Raw genomic sequence first — 19,732 nt, forward strand, 5'->3', positions numbered from 1 at the left:
GCAAGTGAGGTCAGTTATTTGACTCCAGTGGATCTGCTTCTGCGACTGAGTTGTGGCAATGCATCTTTAGGCTGTGAGATCCAAGATACTGGCTTTGTGTTTCTCTTGCATACATTGGATACAAAGTTTATAGATTCTCATGGAATGTTTTTTGGGAAAAAAAAAAAGAGAATGTTTTGAATGAGCAATAATTGAAAATATGAAGGCTATTTGTGTGTTGCATGAAGGTAGCCCTCACTACCATGGAAGTATAACTACAGCTGTGTGAACTTTGAACATGCAATTTTGTTGCTAACATTGCTAAAGGTAAAGTATATTTTTGTAGCATGATCTCTGCTCTTCAGTTATTGAGGATACCAGTACAGTTTTAGGATGTAAATATGAGACTTAAGAAGGAATGCCATGCAGTGTATCCCACTTCTGAAACTGAGCAGTGGATATTTGTGTAGAAGAGCAGCACCACACAAATGCTTGATTTTGTTCGTGCACATGAGAAGCCCTTTGTAATGCAAAGCAGCATCTTGAAAAGGCAAATGTGCTTTTTTGGTTGTAAATATCCCAGCTAAATACTGCAGTAATTGCAAGCAGAGCTTGGCATTTTTCCTCTCTATTCTCTTCATCGTTATATTTTAACAAGTTCTCATGAGACTATTAAAACGTCTTAGTTTTTGGAACATGTGGCCTAGTGGGGATAACTCTGTCTACAGATGCAGTGGGTTGGCAGCTCTGTTTTGCTTGTCTTTTCATTTCCCTCCAGATCCTGTGACCCAGTGTAACCTTTGGTCTCCCTCTGAAGGCCGGGGTGAAGGAAGTATGAGCAGGTGACTGATGATCACTGTCAATGCAGCCTGCAGACAATATGGGAATTACTTTAGCAGTCTCCTACTCCCTTGTGCTCCCCCCCATCCTCTCTTAAATCAACAAATGCAAATAGCAGCCTCCTCATTTGCTGCTATCTCCGGGAGGCTGCCTGGGCAGCATGGGCTTTGTTGCAGTCCTGCTTTTTGAAAAAAGCAGCTTTAGCCCTAGGCAGAAGGAAAAATATCAAATGGGACCTGACCCCTCCCCCTCCAACTTAATGGTTAATGCTGCTAATATTTGGTCCTCTGGCATATACAGGTAGGAAGATGCTGAGATAAGGGTATTTGGTGTGTGTGTTTCAAGAAGGCAGCCTGAAGTGGTTGGTGCTGTTTGCATTGTTACTCTTTCTCTGGTAAATGTTCTTCTGGAGGGGTGTAGGGATTGCCCAGTGTCCAGAAACTCATACCTATGCGTCTTGAACCTGTTGACATTGCAATTAGCTGTGTGTTTAACCTTAGCTGTGTCTTTACTGTGTGAGAATAGAAATGCATTTGCTAGATTTCAGCATAGACAGAGGCACAAAGAATTTGTGAACCAACATTTCTTTAGATTGTTTTGTTAAATACATAGTTGTGTGATATGAGTAAATAAAAGTAGCTGCATTTTACATTGGTGTGAACATAATACAGGATGCAATAATACTGTATCATACAGCATCCAGTTGATATTGTTTTGCTTTCCACATACACAGCTTAATGCACATTGTTGTTCAGCAATTTGGAGACAAAGGTAATGGTATGCCAGTATTTGGGTAAAATTCTTTTAATCTTATTATAAGCTTGCTCTTATTATGTCGTGGCATATGAAAATAGCATTTGGCATACATATGTAAAGGGACAGTGATCACTTTGCACATCCAGAAGGTGCTCCTTCTCAGATACCTAGGGATGTCGTGTCTGTATTTGATGTACGAGGATTGCAACCAGCCACAATGACTAGATTTCTCCTGAACTTTCATTTAGGAATATTAGATTAGTAACTGAAACAGACAAATAGCAATGGATGTAAGTGCTCCTACAGCTTAAAAAAATGTATGTCAATAGTACTTGTATTTTATAAGAAGGCTGTTTGCCGTGTGTATTTCATATTACTGTGACATTCTCTATTGCAAATACTTAATAACAGTTAACTCCTGAATAAAAGTTCATACAGTAACAGTTGTAAAGCTAGATGCTGTACCGTTGGATCGAATATCACTCATAGAGCTAGATTTTAAAACTGTTACTCAATCCTTAAGTACGTTCTTTTCTCAGTATCTCATTCCAAATATATCTTTTGAGTTTTATTGTGTGTTTTATTTGCTTTCCAGAAAGCCTCAACATACTAATGTTTTAGGAGAAGAAATATTCCAAATTCACAAAAATCCAGGAAATTAACCTGTGTTCCAGTTTCAGTCTGCAGTAGCACTTTGGATTGGGCATCAGTGACTGACACAGTCAAAGCCTGCTTGAACCCTAACTTGTAATGCTTCTAAGTTCTGTCACATTAAGTTTGTAATATTTAAGGTTAGGGTGAATCCTGGAGAATCAGCAGCAGCAAGGTGCAAAAGGCTATGGCAGACTGGAAAGCCATCTAATTTTAGTGTGAAACCTTCAGAGGATTTCAGATAAGTTGTGTGTGCCATTCCCACATCTCTAGCAACAAGGGTGGTTTGGTGTCACAAAATCTTCCATTTTCATCTTCTGCTTAGCTCTTCCACAACTTCTGCATCTGTCTGCCTGTCGGCAGTTGGGCCACCAAAACAGAATATTTGTTGGACTTCTGGACTTAGTAATTGCTTTTTGTTGCTGCTGCTGTAGCATGGTATGCTACATCTTTTCATTGATGGTATGTCCTTATCCATAGGTTCTTTTTGGTGTCCTGATGTTCTGATTGGTCCATTGCTAAGGGAATTGTTGAGATAAAATAATCGTTGTTACTTCAGAGAAGAGTGAGTTGAGTGGAAAAGGTTGCTAACTAGGAAGTTTTGTTTAATGAAATCTGATTACCTCTTGCAGCTTCACACTAGATTGTAATAGTTGCATCATGGACATATTGGGTCAATTTTTTGGGAATGGGAAATTCAAGAGAAAATCACTTCAGTGTTAAGAATGAATAAAAATGTTACTTCGCGTTTGATTTTTTTTTTTGGAAGTCCTTCTTCCAAATAAAATTTTAAGTCTGGATGGCTCCAGGTAGAAAAAACTGGGTATAATTATGTGAATTTAACTTTGTAAACTGGCATCTCAGACAAATGCTTATTAGTGATACTTCCCCTATCATCAGTTTCTCCTCATCAGTGGGATGATTTTCTTCACTGCTCAAAAGGTTTGTAGCTCCCTAAAAGCAGTTGGCATGTCTTGTAATTGTGGAAACTGCTCTTAGAGGAGAACGGATGTATTATGGGCTATATGGTTTGTAAAGTACTTTGAAATCTTTCTTGATGAATGACACTTTACAAATATTGTAAAGAATAATATGGGAAGCATTTATCAGGTGAGTGGATAAATACTTTTAAAATTTATTTGAATGTTTTTCTCCTAGGGAAGTCCCTCTAGAATAGTGGGTATAGAGAGTTCTATTGGGTTTTAATGAGATCATATAATTTAATGCCAAGCACTAAAGTTCAAATATTCCAACTATATTTATTTTACAATAGAAATTGTGCACTACAGTTTATTTTTTTTTTAAGCCTTTGTTAGAAGTTGCTTTCCATCATTCATTTTGAGGTTTTCCTCCACTTTTGTTTTTGTTTTTCCTCAGTTTCCATTACAAAGAGCAGTGCAAAAATCCAATCTTCCCCTTCCAAAGTGACCCGGCGTTCAATGCAGTCTCCGCAGAAATCTGCTCCAGTACCAGCGCAACGGAGCAGGAAGCCAGGTCGGGGCAAACCCCCTGGACAGTCTGCAGTTCCCAAGAAGGGCAGGTCTCCTAAAAATATTCCCTTGACAAAAACCACCTCTCATACTGAAAATCTTAAATCAAGGAAAAAAAGTTTAAAACCTGGAAAAAAGGTTAGTCCTTATCTACTCCTTTACTTTATATTGCAAAATTTTGTAGCTAGTTTTTAATTATTATTATTTAATTTTATGTCTTCTCTTCAGCCTTCAGGGCTTTACTGTTTTTAGCAATTAGTTACAAGAGTCTAGAATAGCTATTCTGTAATATTTCAGTATATGCTTCTGTGGAATGTTTTATTCCAGAACAAGGTTAGTTTTACTTATGAGTGACTTGCTGGTGTTGAGCTATAGTATTCTGGAATATCAATTTCCAGTAAAGTTCCAAGAGCTATGAGGCCTTTAGGGTTTTTTTTGTCTGGGTGATTTTTCACTGAACAATATACATAGCTCACTTAATTCAATTATTATCATCATCATCATCATTATTATTATTTGGGTTTTGCCTCATGTTTAGAAACAAAAGGTTAGGAATAGTGAACATTTTGGTGCAAAATTTAGGGACCTTAAATGTATTTGCCTCATAGATACCCCCTAATCTTGGAGATACTAGTGTGAGGCTTCATTCCAGGCAATACGTTTCTCCAGGTGTGAGCCTAATTTTGCCCTAATCTGAAAGATGCGGTGCCTTTCTGCCTTTCTCCCTTCCAAGCTGGGTCAGACTTGGACAGTTGGTAGCTGCCTCCAGCTTCAGCTCCTCTGCAGCTGTTTGTCCAAGAACAAACCAGCACTGCTAACTGGTGGGTAAACGATCCCGTAATGAACTAGTTTAGAGAGGTAAACTGCTAGTCAGCTAACCGAGCATCCCTCTCTCTTACTACCACCTTTGTGTGCTTCCCTCAAAAAAGGCACAAATGCTACTGCTTCTGTAAGGAGGGATAGAATCACAGCAGGGCAGACTTAGGCATAAGTCTTGAGTTGCCATGGAAGTACAATCTATTTTCTGAGGCTTGTTTACCCACTGCAGGCTGTCAAAGAGGAGCAGCAATCCTGCAGTCCTTTTCCCAGAAAATTTGTATCTGTCCCTGTGCTCCTCCCTCCTTTCCATTAGCAGCAATGGGGGAGTGGGGGCCACTGTATTTTCTGTTCCTTCCCCCCCACATCTTTTGCCCCCAAGTTTCAAAGGTTGAAATGTTGGGGTCTTGGGTCACCGTGGGCTATGGGATCTACTGCTAGCAGTGTGTGGAAAGAAGTGGAGTAATGGCACAGGTGGGACTTCTCCATTCAGCGATAGTGCTGATCAGTATAAAGTGCTGGTGAAGTAACATTAGTAGACCATACCTAGAAGGTTCTAGCACAAAACTGGAAGCAGGCACTTAGTTGAAATTGTAACCACAAGGTAAGAAATTATTCTGGGGACTGGAAATAGTCAAGTGCTGTCTTCTCTGCTGCTTACCCCTTCCAGTTGGGTATCCAAACCGATAGGCTGCTGATGCAGGTGGTCTCCAGCTTTATCTCTTGTTCAGTGTGTAAAAGTGCACAGAGACACATATTAAAGAGGAGAAAGGTGCTTCCGTCCAGACCCGGCTGGTGAGTAGGGTGTTCTCTGTAAGTCTGGGGGGCTTTAAAGGAGAGCACTCAGCACAGGACTTTTGTATCTAAAGAAGGTACTCAGGTATGGCAGGCTGCACTCTTTCATATAAGAGTTTTGTCCTCTGTGTCTGATGAAAAAGAAAATGAGAGGCTTTGTGTATCCTTTGAAAGAATTGTTACAGGCATCTCACCCTTAGAGGAGATTTCTGGGCTGTAAATGCTGGGTGTCTGAAAGTGTCTGCTTGGAGCACTTCATTTGGTGTGAGGAATAGGGGCTACTGCTGACAATCCCTGTCTTGAGACAGTGAATATGAACTACCACTATGCACTCCTGATTTCTTCCATAGGACCAAGCAACTGAGTTAGTGTTGGCAGAATTGAAATTTGATATATTTAACTTGGGAGTTTTACTACATTAACTTTTGCATTAAAAACTTACAAAATTAGCTTTTTTTGAGAATCTGTGGAAGGTTGTTATTGCTTTGGTGTGTGGTTAAATTACCAAATGTTATACATACGTGCAAGCCCTTCTTTGGACAGTTACACCTGCTAGCATAAGGTTAAAGAGAGGAAATGGCTTTGTAGGAGTTCTGCACAGACAGGTTGTTATCTGACACGGTGTGCTATACAGCCTGTATGCTTCACAGTACAATGCAAGTGGTATGTGCATAGAGATTTGAAAGATCTGCTATTGTTTTGTTTAAAGACTGATCGAAAACCCTCCAGCTAAGTAATTGTGCTTCTACTGCAAGCTGGAAATGTGGTAGTTCAAAATCTGTGTATTTAGGGAGATTGGTCTATACCCGATACACTGTCGAGGTGTTTGACTTTCTTCGCCCTTTTTATGTTTGTTGTGCTGCAATGTTTATCATTGTGCAGGTATTAACTTTTATTATACAGCTAGGAATATCGATTTGTTGTCATTTTTCTCCTTTATATAACAGTTTTCTAAGCTTCTCCATAAGTATGAGATCTGTGTTGGATTTTGTTTTCTGTTTGTCTCCCTCAGTTTGCACTGTATGGTTTTACTCTACCATAATGAAAAAACCTCTTAAGAACTCTTGCTATTTTTAAAAAAAACAGAACAATGTGAAGAGTTCCTTCCAGAAATTCAGGGGGAAGTGCCTTGGTCTAAGTGTAGATCCCTTAATTCAACCCCACAAGAAGGGAGTTTTTAATCATCAGGATAAACCTGTGAAGTTGGCTGTGTGGTGCCAGACTGCAGAGCTCCCTGCAGTCAGGCAGAGCTCCCATGCCCTCCCAGCTGGAAGGGGCCAGCCAGTGACACCCTGGTCAAGCAATTGTGCCGAGCTCTGATGGGAGCATGGCCTGCCTTGTGAAACATGGCTTTGGGATCACAGTTTACTGCTTGTCAGTTTGGGGTTGCAAAAGGAGAACCTCAGCTGAGCAAGCATAACATGCTGTTTTTCACATTCTCTTTCCTCCTTCTGACAAAGAAAGTAGGAAATGGCTGGCTAGCCTCAACGCACTTGTGTGTGCCTCTGTCTTACAGTTTAGCATTTGTGTTTTGTTTTCAGGCCTGTGTATCTCCTGTTTCCTCCTTTTTCCTCACAACTCGACCACCCATATTTTGCAGCATGGTGACAGACAACTGGGCCCCCAAGGAGCTCCTGCTTCAGAGTAGCCTTCAGGAGTGTCAGGCTTCAGATCAAAAGCTTGGACTTCCCAAACACAATTTTGCTCTTTGTATTGAGGATGGAGAGAGACCATTTTGTCTCCCAGTGTTAAGATATGTCGGCAATTCCTGACAAGTAATACATCACTGTTTGGTTCAGTGTCAAGCCTTGGTAGTCTATTCCCTACTTTCATTCCACCCAGTAGTTTCTCCAACCAAACCTATCTTCTCTGAACTTTAAGGGGCAGAGAAATTTTCTTTAACATGCTCTGGATTTCAGAAGAAAGTTAATTTATTCTTTATAGATGTTGTGAAGAAGTTAAGCACTGCTGCTTTTAGGAAGGTGTATATTTTTATTGCATTCTACATGATTTTTAATACATTATTTGGAAAATATGCTGCTTTGAAAAATGCAAAGAATGAATACTGCTAAATTCAAGAGAACTTAGCCTCCTTTAGCAACCTGACTGAATTTTCAGTTCACTGTAGATGAATTTAGCAGTAATCCTTACCACATGAGTAGCCTGGTCTTTGCTGCCTTCAATAATGTCAGGACCTTGGGTAACCTCTTATATTCTTAACTTTTTTGGTAGGTAAGAGAATGAGAACATAATCTGTTCTCATGCAAGAATAAATGGTGATAGGAGAGGTGCTGAACTTTTCTCCAATTCGTTATTTTTTTTATTTCCATGTATTTTCATAGCATGTCTCCACAATGTCAAAGCACATTAGAAATGCCTTCCGTATGCACATCTCTTCTAAACCCCAGTCCAAACCAAATGACAACAAAATTCTCCTTTCCTCAGATTGAAGGTAATGCACGCTGACCAATTTCTAAATCTTTGTGAAATCTGGTTCTGTCATATGATAAGCTGCAAATAAGTTTGGTTGGGAAAGGGAAAGGTTTTGGCAACTCATGTGACTGGATTTTAATTACTGCTTTATTTGATACCTTGCATAAAGCACCGACTCATGGAAGTGAATAATGGAGAATTTCAGCCTCCTTGAAACAAGCAGAGGGGAAATCTAGGTGCACTGTAAAGCTGACACCTAAGTGTGACTCAGTTTTTAAATGGGTATATATACACAGCCCAACTAACTGATTTGAGTTGTGATAAACCCAGGTGATTGGAAGGGTGTGGACATGAAAATAATAAAAAACACCTGTTCTGTGCTTCCTAAAATTTCAAAAGGTCATGAGTTAGTATATAAATCTCATTCTTTTCCCACTTTTCAGATAGAGGTGGGTTCCTTCTTAAGTAATTTGTCTTCCACTGCCTTACTTAAGTAGCTATAAATACAAACTGACAGTTTCTGGTCTTCCTTTCCTGGACTTTATCTTCTCTGCTCTGTGTACATAAAGAACCACACACATTTGGTAAGATGGTAACAGATGGCAGAAATACTTTGCAGATACCTTAACAAAAATTAAGCATTTTGACTTTGTGGTTTTTTTCTCTAAACAGAAAAAAATCTTGCTGGAACAACTGCCTCCTGCGTCACCTTCTCCTCGTTCCTCTCCTGAAGAGGACACTGGTACTACGCAGATAATTAAAGATGGAATTAGTTTGTCTGGTGCCACTACAGCAGTTATATCCACAGGTAAATGACAAAAAAAAATTAATGACATTTTTAGTGTGAAATTACTTCCATTTCAACCAAGCTATTAGTGTGATTTTTATGGAAACTGTGCTGCAAACCTGTTACTGTAAATCATTATCCAGCTACCTTAGTTTTTAAAGATATCTGTAGGTGCTGGTTTGTGCTGTTCTGATGCCTTCATTATAGCAAGACGTGCTGGAGCACAGGCTTTTAATAGATCTGGTAGACCTTGCAGTTTGTTCCTGTTTGGGAAAAGAAACTGCATTATTTTTTCATGTCTGTCCCACTCCTTAATTCATGAAAAGGTGGAGCTGAAAACCTCTATAATGTTATGATATCATGCATTCTGTACTGTAATAAAACAAAATGGAGATTTTATCTCTCTGTAGCTTTACATTAAAAGAAACTACTCAGTGTTTAAACCAAGTAAAGGCAGTCAAAGGAAATACATTAGTCCTTATTCTTGCTTGGTTTTGAAATATAGTGGAATGTATCTTGAAAAGGGTTGGCAAAAGACAAATAAACCAGTTAATGAACTAACTGAGGAACTTGTAACCCTGTAGCTGACTGATTTGTATGTTGTCAGTTGAAATCTCAGAACTTCCTAAAAACTCTATAAACTATGATAATTATGTTTGGGGGGCTTTTTTACATTAAAAACCTGTTTTTACAGTAGGAGTTGTCAGACTCATTTTACTCCCAACTTCAGTGATGGATGAGGGGAAAATATGCGTGTGCTTCCTAGGAAAACAAACATTTCAGGAGACAGTTGTTTTTGAACCCAGACAGAAGATGCCTTGAAAACTACTTTTACTGTTTGTATCTTTGATTATTTGTACAAATAGGTTTCCTCCAGTATGCAGGCATCAGAGAGTGAGCAGATATGCATGAAGACATAAGATCATTAAAGCATCTATAGAAATACTTCATTTTTTAAAATCCAGGATTTTAACTAAACCCAAATAATACTACAGTTCAGAAAATACTGCAGTCTTTTATATAATGGGATGCTTAGATTGTCTGCCTAATCATAACAGAGGCATGTTTTTCATTAAGCTCATGTGATAGCCAAGGCCAAAAAAAAAATTCTTTAGTTAAGACTTTTCCCCATGTTTTTCTGCCTTAGCATTCCTTTTGAAACACAGTTTTGCATAATCTCTATAAAAAGTAATTTCCAAAGTCCAATTTGATAGGACCGTGCTAAGCTTTAAACCACCTTACAGTGTTTCTGGAGAAGTATGTTTATTTTATTTAGCAGAGAAGGCCAAGTTACAGTGTGGAAATCCTACATGAGTGGTTTGGGGATTCTGAAGGTACAGACCTTCAGTAGCTGTTATACATGCTCACAGGACCATTATACATGCAGATGTTAATGCTACATGGGTACTTCAGAATGAACATCAGTGGCAGGTGCATATCATAGAGTTGTCTCTGTTGCTGCTTCTCAGATAGGTGAAAAATTAGGGCAGTAACTTGGTAAGGCCAGCTTTTTAGAATTGCCTCTTGGTAGTTCAGAGTACATGCCACTAATTCTTACTTTATTGGAACCAGTGTATGAACAAAGATTAGTAAAAATAAAGGGTAAACACAGGTCATGACACCGTTATTACATTAGTGGGCTAGAGAAGGGCTCAGAGACCAGAACGAAGTGGATTTTGGACTAAGGCAAGAGAACCTTGATAAAATATAAAGTTCACTCTTTGTATGCTTGGGAAGTATCTTCTTGAGCTGACCATCTTTTCCTCAAGATTAAAACTGACAGATTACAGTTCTAACTTGGAAACATGTCTTAATTCCTCAGCAGTAAATATGGCTTGTTGTTTTTCAGTGTGTGTTTATGTCAACAAGCATGGAAATTCTGGGCCTCATCTGGATAAGAAGAAAGTTCAGCAGCTTCCAGATCACTTTGGACCAGGTCCTGTTAATGTGGTACTTCAGTTGGCTGTACAGGCCTGTGTGGATTGTGCCTATCAATCCAAAACAGTCTTCGGATTTCTGAAATCTGGCCATCATGGAGGGGAAATGATAACTGGTATGTGAAGAAGCTTCATTTCTTCCTTCACTTGGTTACAAACTTACGGTAGGGCAGAAGAATTGAAGTAGTTGCAATGATTTTATATCACTTTTGTAACTGAGCACAGTCAAGAGCAAGTACTTGGGACTCCTTTACTAAGAGTGTTTCAGTGGTGCATGATTACCTCACTCTGGGTCTAGGATGATTTGAACAGCAGCAAAAAATAATCTTTAAATTAGAATTTAGCAATAGCAGTATTAAATTACGTGTACACAATACAGTTAGATTCTTATACAAAATAGAGCTCGTGCACCTCATTTAGCAGCTGTAACCAAATGTTTGTCAAGTAAACACAGTACGAGTGAAATATCAGCTGTATTAATTAAAGTCATTTCCATAATCTTATCCATAAAGAGTGTTTGTTTTCTTAATGCCTTAACCAAATGAGTGAAAAGTTTCAAGCAAATCTGTTTAGCTTCCAGGGAAGCAAATCCAAGTGTTAAAGTTGCTGCTTCTTCCCTTCCACCATTCCCAGAACTGTAGCAGTATCTTAGGTCACTGTTCATCCATCTATGTCCCCTATTATGGAATAGGTTTATTTCTGCTACATATTATTGGCAGATCTATAGATAAATTATCTCTATATCTCAAATGGAATGGCTGGTGCTTGACACTTTTTTACTTCTAGACTAGGAAATACTCTGTATAGCAGTTAGCACATCAATTCATAATTCTATCACTGGCAATAAAAAGACTTGGCGCTACCTTAATCTCCTTACATTAACACCAGATGTGAAAGATGATTAGTGGAATACAGGTTCAGTTAAATCCTCATTAAAATATTGCTGTTTAACATTATTTAAAAAGCAGCACCCCAAAATGTGCATATAGTAGAACGTCAGGAAGCCTTGGTTATGCATCCCCATGAGTTTCTTCACAAAATGGATACTGCTTCTCTGCTGTGTAGTAAAGGTTTAATGGTACTGTATATGTGTGATTTTGAAACTCATATTGCTTTTTTGTTTTGTTTTTGCAAGATACGTGGAAGTTTATTGTTTTATTAGTACGTTATTGTATCTAATCCAGACTAGTCAATTTTGCTTGAACAAAAGGCATTGAGGTGGGCATTGCCAGTATTCTGTTTGTGATTGTTTATCAGGAAGGACTAAATCATAGGCCAATGGCGTATTTGGGCTGCATCTGAGTAGCTGAAAAACATTATTTCACAGAAGAGAAATTTCAAAATCCTTATGTTGTTCTGGTTTGTTTACATTAAAAAATTCTGTACAAAATGAAACACCTACACCTGACTTTACCCCAAGGCCTGGATTAAGAGAGGGCAGCTCTATAGCCCTGGATTTGAGGAACCTGGCAATGTGGACTGCTCCTGAAGCAGAGTCCTGGTCCAGGTGATAGTGAAGGTCAAGATCCTAGTGGGTTTCTGGTGTTCTTGAGCTCTTGCCTTTCTCATTGACTTGTCAAAGAGGTCTTTGAGACATGGGTGAGGAAATACTCCCTGTCATTTTACCAAAGATTTGTGGGTGATGTATTTATTTTGGGAAGCACAAAATGTACCTTAGGTTAATGTAGTGCATTGCAACCAGCTGTGCATGTGAACAGTAAGGAAGAAGAGGAAAGCTACTGTAGAATAAAGTGAGAATTAGAGAATGAAGTTCTGAGAGTATTTTCTTGTAGAGTTTTTGTTTGAAAGTGGTTGGGAGTGTGGTTTGTTGTTTGGAGTTTTTATTTTTAGACTGGCAAGAAAAAAAATGTTGCAGCAAAGAATAAGCAAAGAAATCCAAATATTTTATGGACTAATAAACTTTGATGGTGAGTATTGTACCTGCTGTAGGAGAAAACTGGGTGCTGATGAGGACGTAATAAAAATAATCTTGCTTGAATACTTGTGAACAATTAGCAGGTTCTTTTGATTCAGCTGCCAAAGGAAATAACTGTTTTGAGTGGAATTAAATTTAGAATTTGTCTATCTTTTCTTACTCAAACAAAAGCACAAACCATTTTATTTTTGCTTGATGCATAAGGTTTCAATTCAGGCATATATAACTGAAAGGAAGTTAGAGGCTTCATTAGCAAGTCTGCTAATGGTGGTGGTGGTATTAGCTCCTTTTTTCTGCTTCTAGCACGGAGACTATGGCGTTTGGTGGGATGAGATAGACTGACACTCAGATAAATCTTCTCAAGCAGAGAATTAAAATCAGACTTCTGGGTGATAAACACATTTCTCTGATAGTTTAGCTCTCAGCCTTTTTCCTGGCTTGAACTTGGTATTTAAAATATACTTACACAATGAAAGGTGAAGAAATAAGAATGACACTTCATCTCAGGGGCTGGGATTGCACATGCAAGCTGCAGTCCCTGTTTGTCATTTTAGTTTGAAGTTACTGCACCTCAGAAGCCTTCCTTTTTATATTTTCCCCTAGCATTTATCTGGGGAGTAAGAGGCTTATGTTGTCCCCAAGCAGAGCAGACAGTTGAGCCTATGGATGTGGATTCCACACCCTTGCTTGGAGTTCATATGGTTGCCCTCAGGTGTTCAGAGTAAAAGGGAGCTGTGTTTGCAGTGAGTCTTTATTTGTGGATTTTTCCCATGATATGTCTTCTTGGGGCTCATTGCCTCAGCTGTTTCTTACTTTATCCTCTTGACGACTCTTAAGATAATATTGTTCTTTTCAGTGCTTCTTTTCAAAATGAGAAATTAGGGCGTGGAGAATAAGTGATTTCCCCAAGGTCATATAAGAAGATCCATAAGGCTGTTATAAAGCATTTTAAATTTTTGCTGTCGCTGACTACTGCCTTGCAGTAAATTTGTCAGAAGATCAGGTTGTGCTAGGTCTCACAGCCCATTTGCTGTCCAGAACTGGTTGAGTGCCAAGCAGAAATTTGCCTTTGGAGACCCCTTCCCCAAACAGGAGGTAGACAACCTTGTGTATGAGCCACATGTGGGACTGTGAATCATTAGCTTTTCATTTGAACATTGGAGCCTGGAAAATCTGAAAGGGCGATGGAAACACGTGGGTCCAGGATTTGTCCCTGTAGTACTGACTCTTAAATTTTAAGCACTTGCATTGGGTCAGTCTGTCATGAAAGCAGATGAGAGAGGTAGCACGTTGTTGATGCTAACTGGTTAACTTCCATTAACTCTAATCAGAATCTTCCTTACATCAACAGTGTAAGTAGTTGACACTTGTAACTTCCTCAGGAGGCCTAAAATATGCTAAATTTGGGTGTTTTCTTTGATTTTGTGTATATTATCTGTTTCTTTAAAACAATATGGAAGTATTCCCTAATTCAGATCTGTGAATAAAGGCTTTCTTGTCATTTTGTTTTGTTTTGTTTTAAATGCATACGCTACCAACTAAATGCGATCCTTTAAAGCTCTACTTACTGTTTGGAAACTTACATTAACAACAGAAAGCTGAATGACAGGCTGAAAACTAAGACATAAAATTGATGCATAAACCTGGTGTTTATGCCACTTCTTTCTAGCCGTAAGGGTAAATGATGAATTTTGTTCCTGCCTTGTCATAATGTCTTTTTAGTCAGAAGTAACTAAAAGTTGCAGCTAATGTGATGGTAATTATTTATTCATGTATTAGTATTATTGAGTCTTTTAAAAATCTTAGTAATTTTTAACAAAAAAGGAAAATACATCAGCTGAAACACTTGGAGTGGGCAGGGAAGGAAATGAACAAGTAAAAGACAAGCACATGTCCAGGCTCTTAATAATCACTCGGTTTAAGAGACTAGATCCATTTGTGGCTGTTGTGGTATCTCTGCCACCTAGCTCCTGTGTAAATAAATGGGAGCTTGACCACGGTAGTGTTGACAGGAGGATAGATTTCTCTAGTGGTAAAATAGCAAATGGCAAAATGCTTTTTGTAGTCAGAATTTCAGTGGTAATGAATGTGCCAGCATATTACCACAAGTATGCTCAGTTAGAAACTGAGAAAAAACCCAAAACCTAAACTTGTTTGCTTCCTTCTTTTCTTTTTAAATTTTTTATTATTTTTTTTTAGGAAGTACTGTAAAGGGTCTTTTCTGTATTATCTCCTGCACACAGGTGGTGGAGAGGTTGCTCTCTTATAAGGAAACAACATAAATTACATTTAAGGTTTGCTGGTGTGGGAATAGTGGCAAGTTTTTTTAATGCTGGTGTGAATGCAAAATTATTTTGTTACAGCAAGTTCCCATAGAGGGAATTCAAACTAGCATGGATGCAACAGAAGGTAAAATCAGTCCTTCGGATGTAAATTTTTTAACCTACCGAAATGATTCTTTACTCCTCTCATGTCTTTGTGTAGTTTAAATCAAGTCTGGATGTCTTCTCCTTTAAGTTAATGATGGTGTTTTACTGTACTTCATGATGCTGGGGGAATGTTTGACACAATTTTCTTATTCACAGCTTCCTTTGATGGGGAGAAGCACGCCATCAATCTTCCTTCTGTAAACAGCGCATCATTTGTCCTACGCTTCTTGGAGAAACTCTGCCACAGCCTGCAGTGTGATAATCTCTTTAGTAGCCAACCTTTCAGCCCTTACATGGGCTGTGCACATAGTCCTACTGAGTATGATAGGAACAAACCAGGTACCGTTAAACAATTGTTATTTTCAAGTGCTGATATTTTTGAGAAGTGTGGCCACTCCATGAAATGTAACTTTTCAATCTGCCTTTCTATGACGTGAATTGATTGAAATGAATATGCTTCAGTTCTTAGTGAATTGGTTCCAGTGCAGTAGTGCTTTGACAGGATGGGATAGCTTATACCACATGTGCAGAAATAATTTTGTTCAGTAAACTCCTCCTTGTAGTCAAGCCAGGAAACATATGTATTATACCACTGTGATACCACTAAAAGGAGAAGCTTAAAACTTCACATTTCATTTGTTAAATTTATGTTCAGATCATAAAATATACTTAAAAACCCCCATACTTACTGCCTTATGAGGAGAGGCTTGTCCTGAAAGGGAATTCAGTTAAGCTGTTCCCACACCAGTAAAAGGTCCTTTCTTCCCTCTTTATTTGCCCTACTCAGTGGTAGCTCCAAAAATTTTACATTCTACTATGTACAGTCTAGTCTTACAATAGAAAAAGTGGGTTTTGCATGTAATTGCTTGTGATACTTGGTATAAGGCAAATATCTTTGCTGCACCAGCAGCATAGAGTGAGGGGTGAAATAAAATTATTTGTGCAGGATCTCCCATCAGGTCATTTGCAGGGCCTGGTATTAAAAGTCCTAACCTAAGGGTTACCAGGAGCTGTAATGGAGGAAGCCTTCACATCAGGACAATTTCAGAGGATTCATAGTGGCTTTGAAGCATTCTCACAGCTCTCTGATACCTCAGTCTGTCTCTGTGTGCTGCTTTATAAAATAAAAGTTTTCTTTTTGTTTCTTAATTTTTTTTTTCCTCCTTTCCAATGGAGAAATTATGTTTGTGATTCTGTCTGTCATGTGAAAGCGGCTCTTTGCAGAAAAGTACCCAGAGTGAAAATAATTTTGGTAATGACAGTATAAACTAAGCAATGCTTCAGCTTTGAAAGTTTGTATTGGAACGGCTGAGTCTGTGTGACACAAGACACTGAACTGTAACCTGGTGAATGGCTGATGTATGTCCTTGCTTTTGTCCCTGGACTTTCCCCATGAGAAGCTTTATGCTAGAAAAATAGGTGGTGACTTTCCTCTTCACAGCAAAAGAAGAAATACCTGAAAACAGGAGTGCCAAACGATACGCTGAGGACTCTCCACCATATACTGCTCCTCTTTCCCCTAAGCTTCCCAGAAATGACGCTCATCCATCTGAAGGTAATTACATTATGTCGGGATTATATATGAGGATTATTTATGGTTTCAGTATTTCCAGTCAAAAGGGACTGAGTTCAGTGTATGTGTCTGGTTTGTCTCTAGCCTTTGACAGGTCAGGGTGAAAGTATGTTAATTATTGATTGCTGGCACTGATTTTGCACTTAGGGAAGATCTACTGCAAGTTTCAGCAGTCCTTCTCCTAAACCTGCTAGCCTTTTTTTGTGAAGGGGCTTGGGCAGATAGGTGATGGATGAAGCCTCCTGCTTCATATACAGGTATTTAGCAGAAAACCAATTGCCTCAAAATGGATTAGGAGTCAAATTGGAAGCAACTCTTCATAACTCAAGGCTGGGGCCATCAGGTGAGTAAGGGTGTAGCCTGATGATACGATTCAGCTGGATTTATGGCTTGCTGCCACTGAAAGTTGTGCTGCTCTTGCTTCCTTTGTCTCCTTATCCCTGCAGTGGGTCCCAGACCCCATGGCTGGGTGGTGAGCTGAACCAGTGAGGAAAAGCTCAGGAAGCATTTTGGTGAGGCGAAGAGTAGTTTGCTGTGTACTTCTCTGGATTGACTCACCATGGACTTGGATGAGCACAGGGAGGGGTTGAGTAAATTGCAGCCGTGGCCAGGGAAGCTGTGAAGCCTCCCTGTGTCAGTTGTCTGTTGGATTGATTTAGCTCACTGATGAATAGCACCATTTCCTGCATTGTAGCTCAGCTGCAGTAACTGAGCACATGTCTAGTCTTAGTCTGCCTGAGATGTGAAGTAAAGCATGTAGCTTTAAACTTCCGTGAGAAACACTTAGAAAAATGTCGGGTTTTAGTTCTGCATTTGCTACTTAACTGGGTAAGCCATGGTAACTTGTTGATGTTGACTCATCCTGTCTGATACATATGTTCTCTTGCTGCAACATATTTGCACAGCATTTCTAAAGGCTTTTTTGAAATATCATGGGGATTAATTATTTCTTGTATTTTTTTTTACCTTCTTTTTGGAGATAGTGGGATCATTTATGTCTATTAGCATCAGTCAGGAAAGAATGATCTCTTTTTCTGTGCAGATTAAAAAGTCATTGGACTACAGTTAAAGCAGAAAAGGATATAAAATTAAAAAGTTCAAAATGATAGGTTGTTGCAAATGGAACATCGTATTATTTTATGTGTATGTAGCATATTCACTTTTTTGTATATAATAACAGCAGCAGAAAATACAGTTCTGCATTGATTATTGATTTCTGTGTCTTTTCAAAAGAAGTACTGACTTATTCCACAGATACATTGTACATCTAAGTCAGATATTTATGGTGGGTAACTTAATAAGTATAGAGCACTTAATTGTACTCGAATGAAGTTGTTTCGGTTGGAGCAAAACAGATGTTTGAGTGGTTCTGCATTATCTTGTAAGAAATCTTCCTCAAAGTCAACACGCATGCACATACTGCTTTTTAATCCTTGTTTGCTTATGGATCCCTTTTACAGAGGAAGTCAGTGTACTCCTTAAAGTACATTTTAAGATCAATAGTTCATTATAAAGTGCAGTTACTTGGATAAAAGAAATAATTAAAGTAAGTGTTTTGCCATGGTTTTAGAGGTTTGAATTTGAGCATTTCAAGAGGCAAAGCATTCTCTAGTGTTGTGTGTTTCCCATTAGGGCAACGTCCTCTGCTGAAAATCTGGAGGTAATTTTATAGCGGTCAGTTATGGGTTGGTTAGCAAGAAAGATCTGCCCCCAAAAAGTTCTGATTCCATTGAGACATAGTTGTCTTGAAATAGTTGTTTTGAAATATCATTTGAAGGCAAAATGGAATAATTGTGGGAAAGGGTCTTTCAAACAGTTCATTTTCATTCTGATCTGCTCAGGGATATGTTTTGCAGATTTTTCTGTCTTTACTGCTCACTAACAGTTTCTTCTTAAAGTTACAAAAGATAAAGGGGAGGGGAGGGGGAATTACTTAGTCTCCCTCCCGCTGAAAACTGTGTGTTCTTACTGCTGCAGTCGATTACATCATTCCCGTTATGTATGAGGCAGAACAACTGGCTTCTAATTCCCAGGGGAGCTTCAAGAAAACAAAACCTCTGATTCCTGCTAAAGCCTTCCGTGTTTAAACGGTCTGTCATCCTCACATTGGAAACATAAGGCCTTTTATTGTCCTTTTATTAATCTACCCAGAATTCAGGCATTCTGCAGTAGAACCTCCTGTCTCTTTCCATACTGCTGTTATTCACAGCTACTCAAAATGTCAAGGTAGGAGAAGTGTGTCATTCATTGCTCCATGGACTGCAAAGCTCCATTTGTTAGATGCCATTTTTTCTAATCAGCTGTCGTACCAGTTGACCGCTTTTTCACCAAAATTGCTGCTGTGTTTTCTTCGTAGAGAAGCTAGATGGATGGAAAGGGAAGTGGATTGGACACTATAGTTGCTAAACAGGAACACCTCTAAAAGGAGATAGCCCTAGGAAATATGCCAGCTTTTTCCACCTTGACTTTGTGAATTGAGAATTTACAATAAGATAAATTCAAATGCTGGTATCTTGGGGAAAAAAAGCAGAGTTGATCCTCCCCAGTCTTTGTTACTATTGTTTACTTTAAGATATATGACATCCAAAAGAAGTCTGGGATATAATTGGGATAAATACAATAATATTATTTTGTAATACAGTCAATTTAAAAAATCTTTCTGTCTTCAGAAGTCTTGAAAAGGATTACACAAAATAATTATTTTTTAGAAACCTTGTATTTGGAACCTCTGCTTGTTTACTATAAGTACAATTTATTTTTTTCTTAATACATTAGATGGAGTTGGCTGACATGCTTAAATACTAAAGTTGAAACTTTCTGCTGGGGTGTATTGTCTCCATTGTTTCATCCTACCTTTCATGACTTGGGAAATCTGAGTCTACAGGTTTAGTCAGTTAAACCTTAGAGTCCTTCATACAGCTTTGCTGTAACTATTTCAAGTATTACCTTTTGGTCTTGGACTGAGATTTCTATTAGTGGTTTCATTTTGTACAGTTCCAAGTTTCCCTAGGTTGGCTACCCTTTAATTTTACAGTGCATATCATTTACTACATCTCTTAAAGTTTCTCTGAAATTCTGTAGAATGATTACTTTTTTTTTTTTTTATTTTGGTAAGTTGCTGCAACTACTTCAAACTGACAAAGGTAAAGGATTTGGTTTCTTGTTTATTTTCTTTGAAAACCTCAGTAGTCCCTTCTTTGCTCTTGTGATTCAGATCTAGCAAATTAGAAAGATTTGCAGTAGTTGTTTTGAGGGTTGTATACATGAAAGAGAAGGGCTTATGTCTGTGAAAGAGCAGGGCTTGTGTCCA

The 19,732-nt window shown here is 38.6% G+C and overlaps 1 protein-coding gene across 1 annotated transcript in view; it reads left to right on the forward strand.

Moving 5' to 3' along the window:
* SCML2 (sex comb on midleg-like 2 (Drosophila)) overlaps window positions 1-19,732 on the forward strand; it is a 55,602-nt gene that overhangs the window by 30,858 nt on the left and 5,012 nt on the right. Inside the window, exons 6-10 of the mRNA XM_009993816.1 lie at window positions 3,604-3,854; window positions 8,433-8,568; window positions 10,397-10,600; window positions 15,006-15,188; window positions 16,291-16,404. Of these exons, the coding sequence (XP_009992118.1) occupies window positions 3,604-3,854; window positions 8,433-8,568; window positions 10,397-10,600; window positions 15,006-15,188; window positions 16,291-16,404 (888 nt within the window). The remainder of the gene's footprint in view (window positions 1-3,603; window positions 3,855-8,432; window positions 8,569-10,396; window positions 10,601-15,005; window positions 15,189-16,290; window positions 16,405-19,732) is intronic.

This window comes from Chaetura pelagica, unplaced genomic scaffold (assembly GCF_000747805.2).
Source record: "Chaetura pelagica isolate M959 unplaced genomic scaffold, ChaPel_1.0 scaffold412, whole genome shotgun sequence".
NCBI lineage: Eukaryota > Metazoa > Chordata > Aves > Apodiformes > Apodidae > Chaetura > Chaetura pelagica.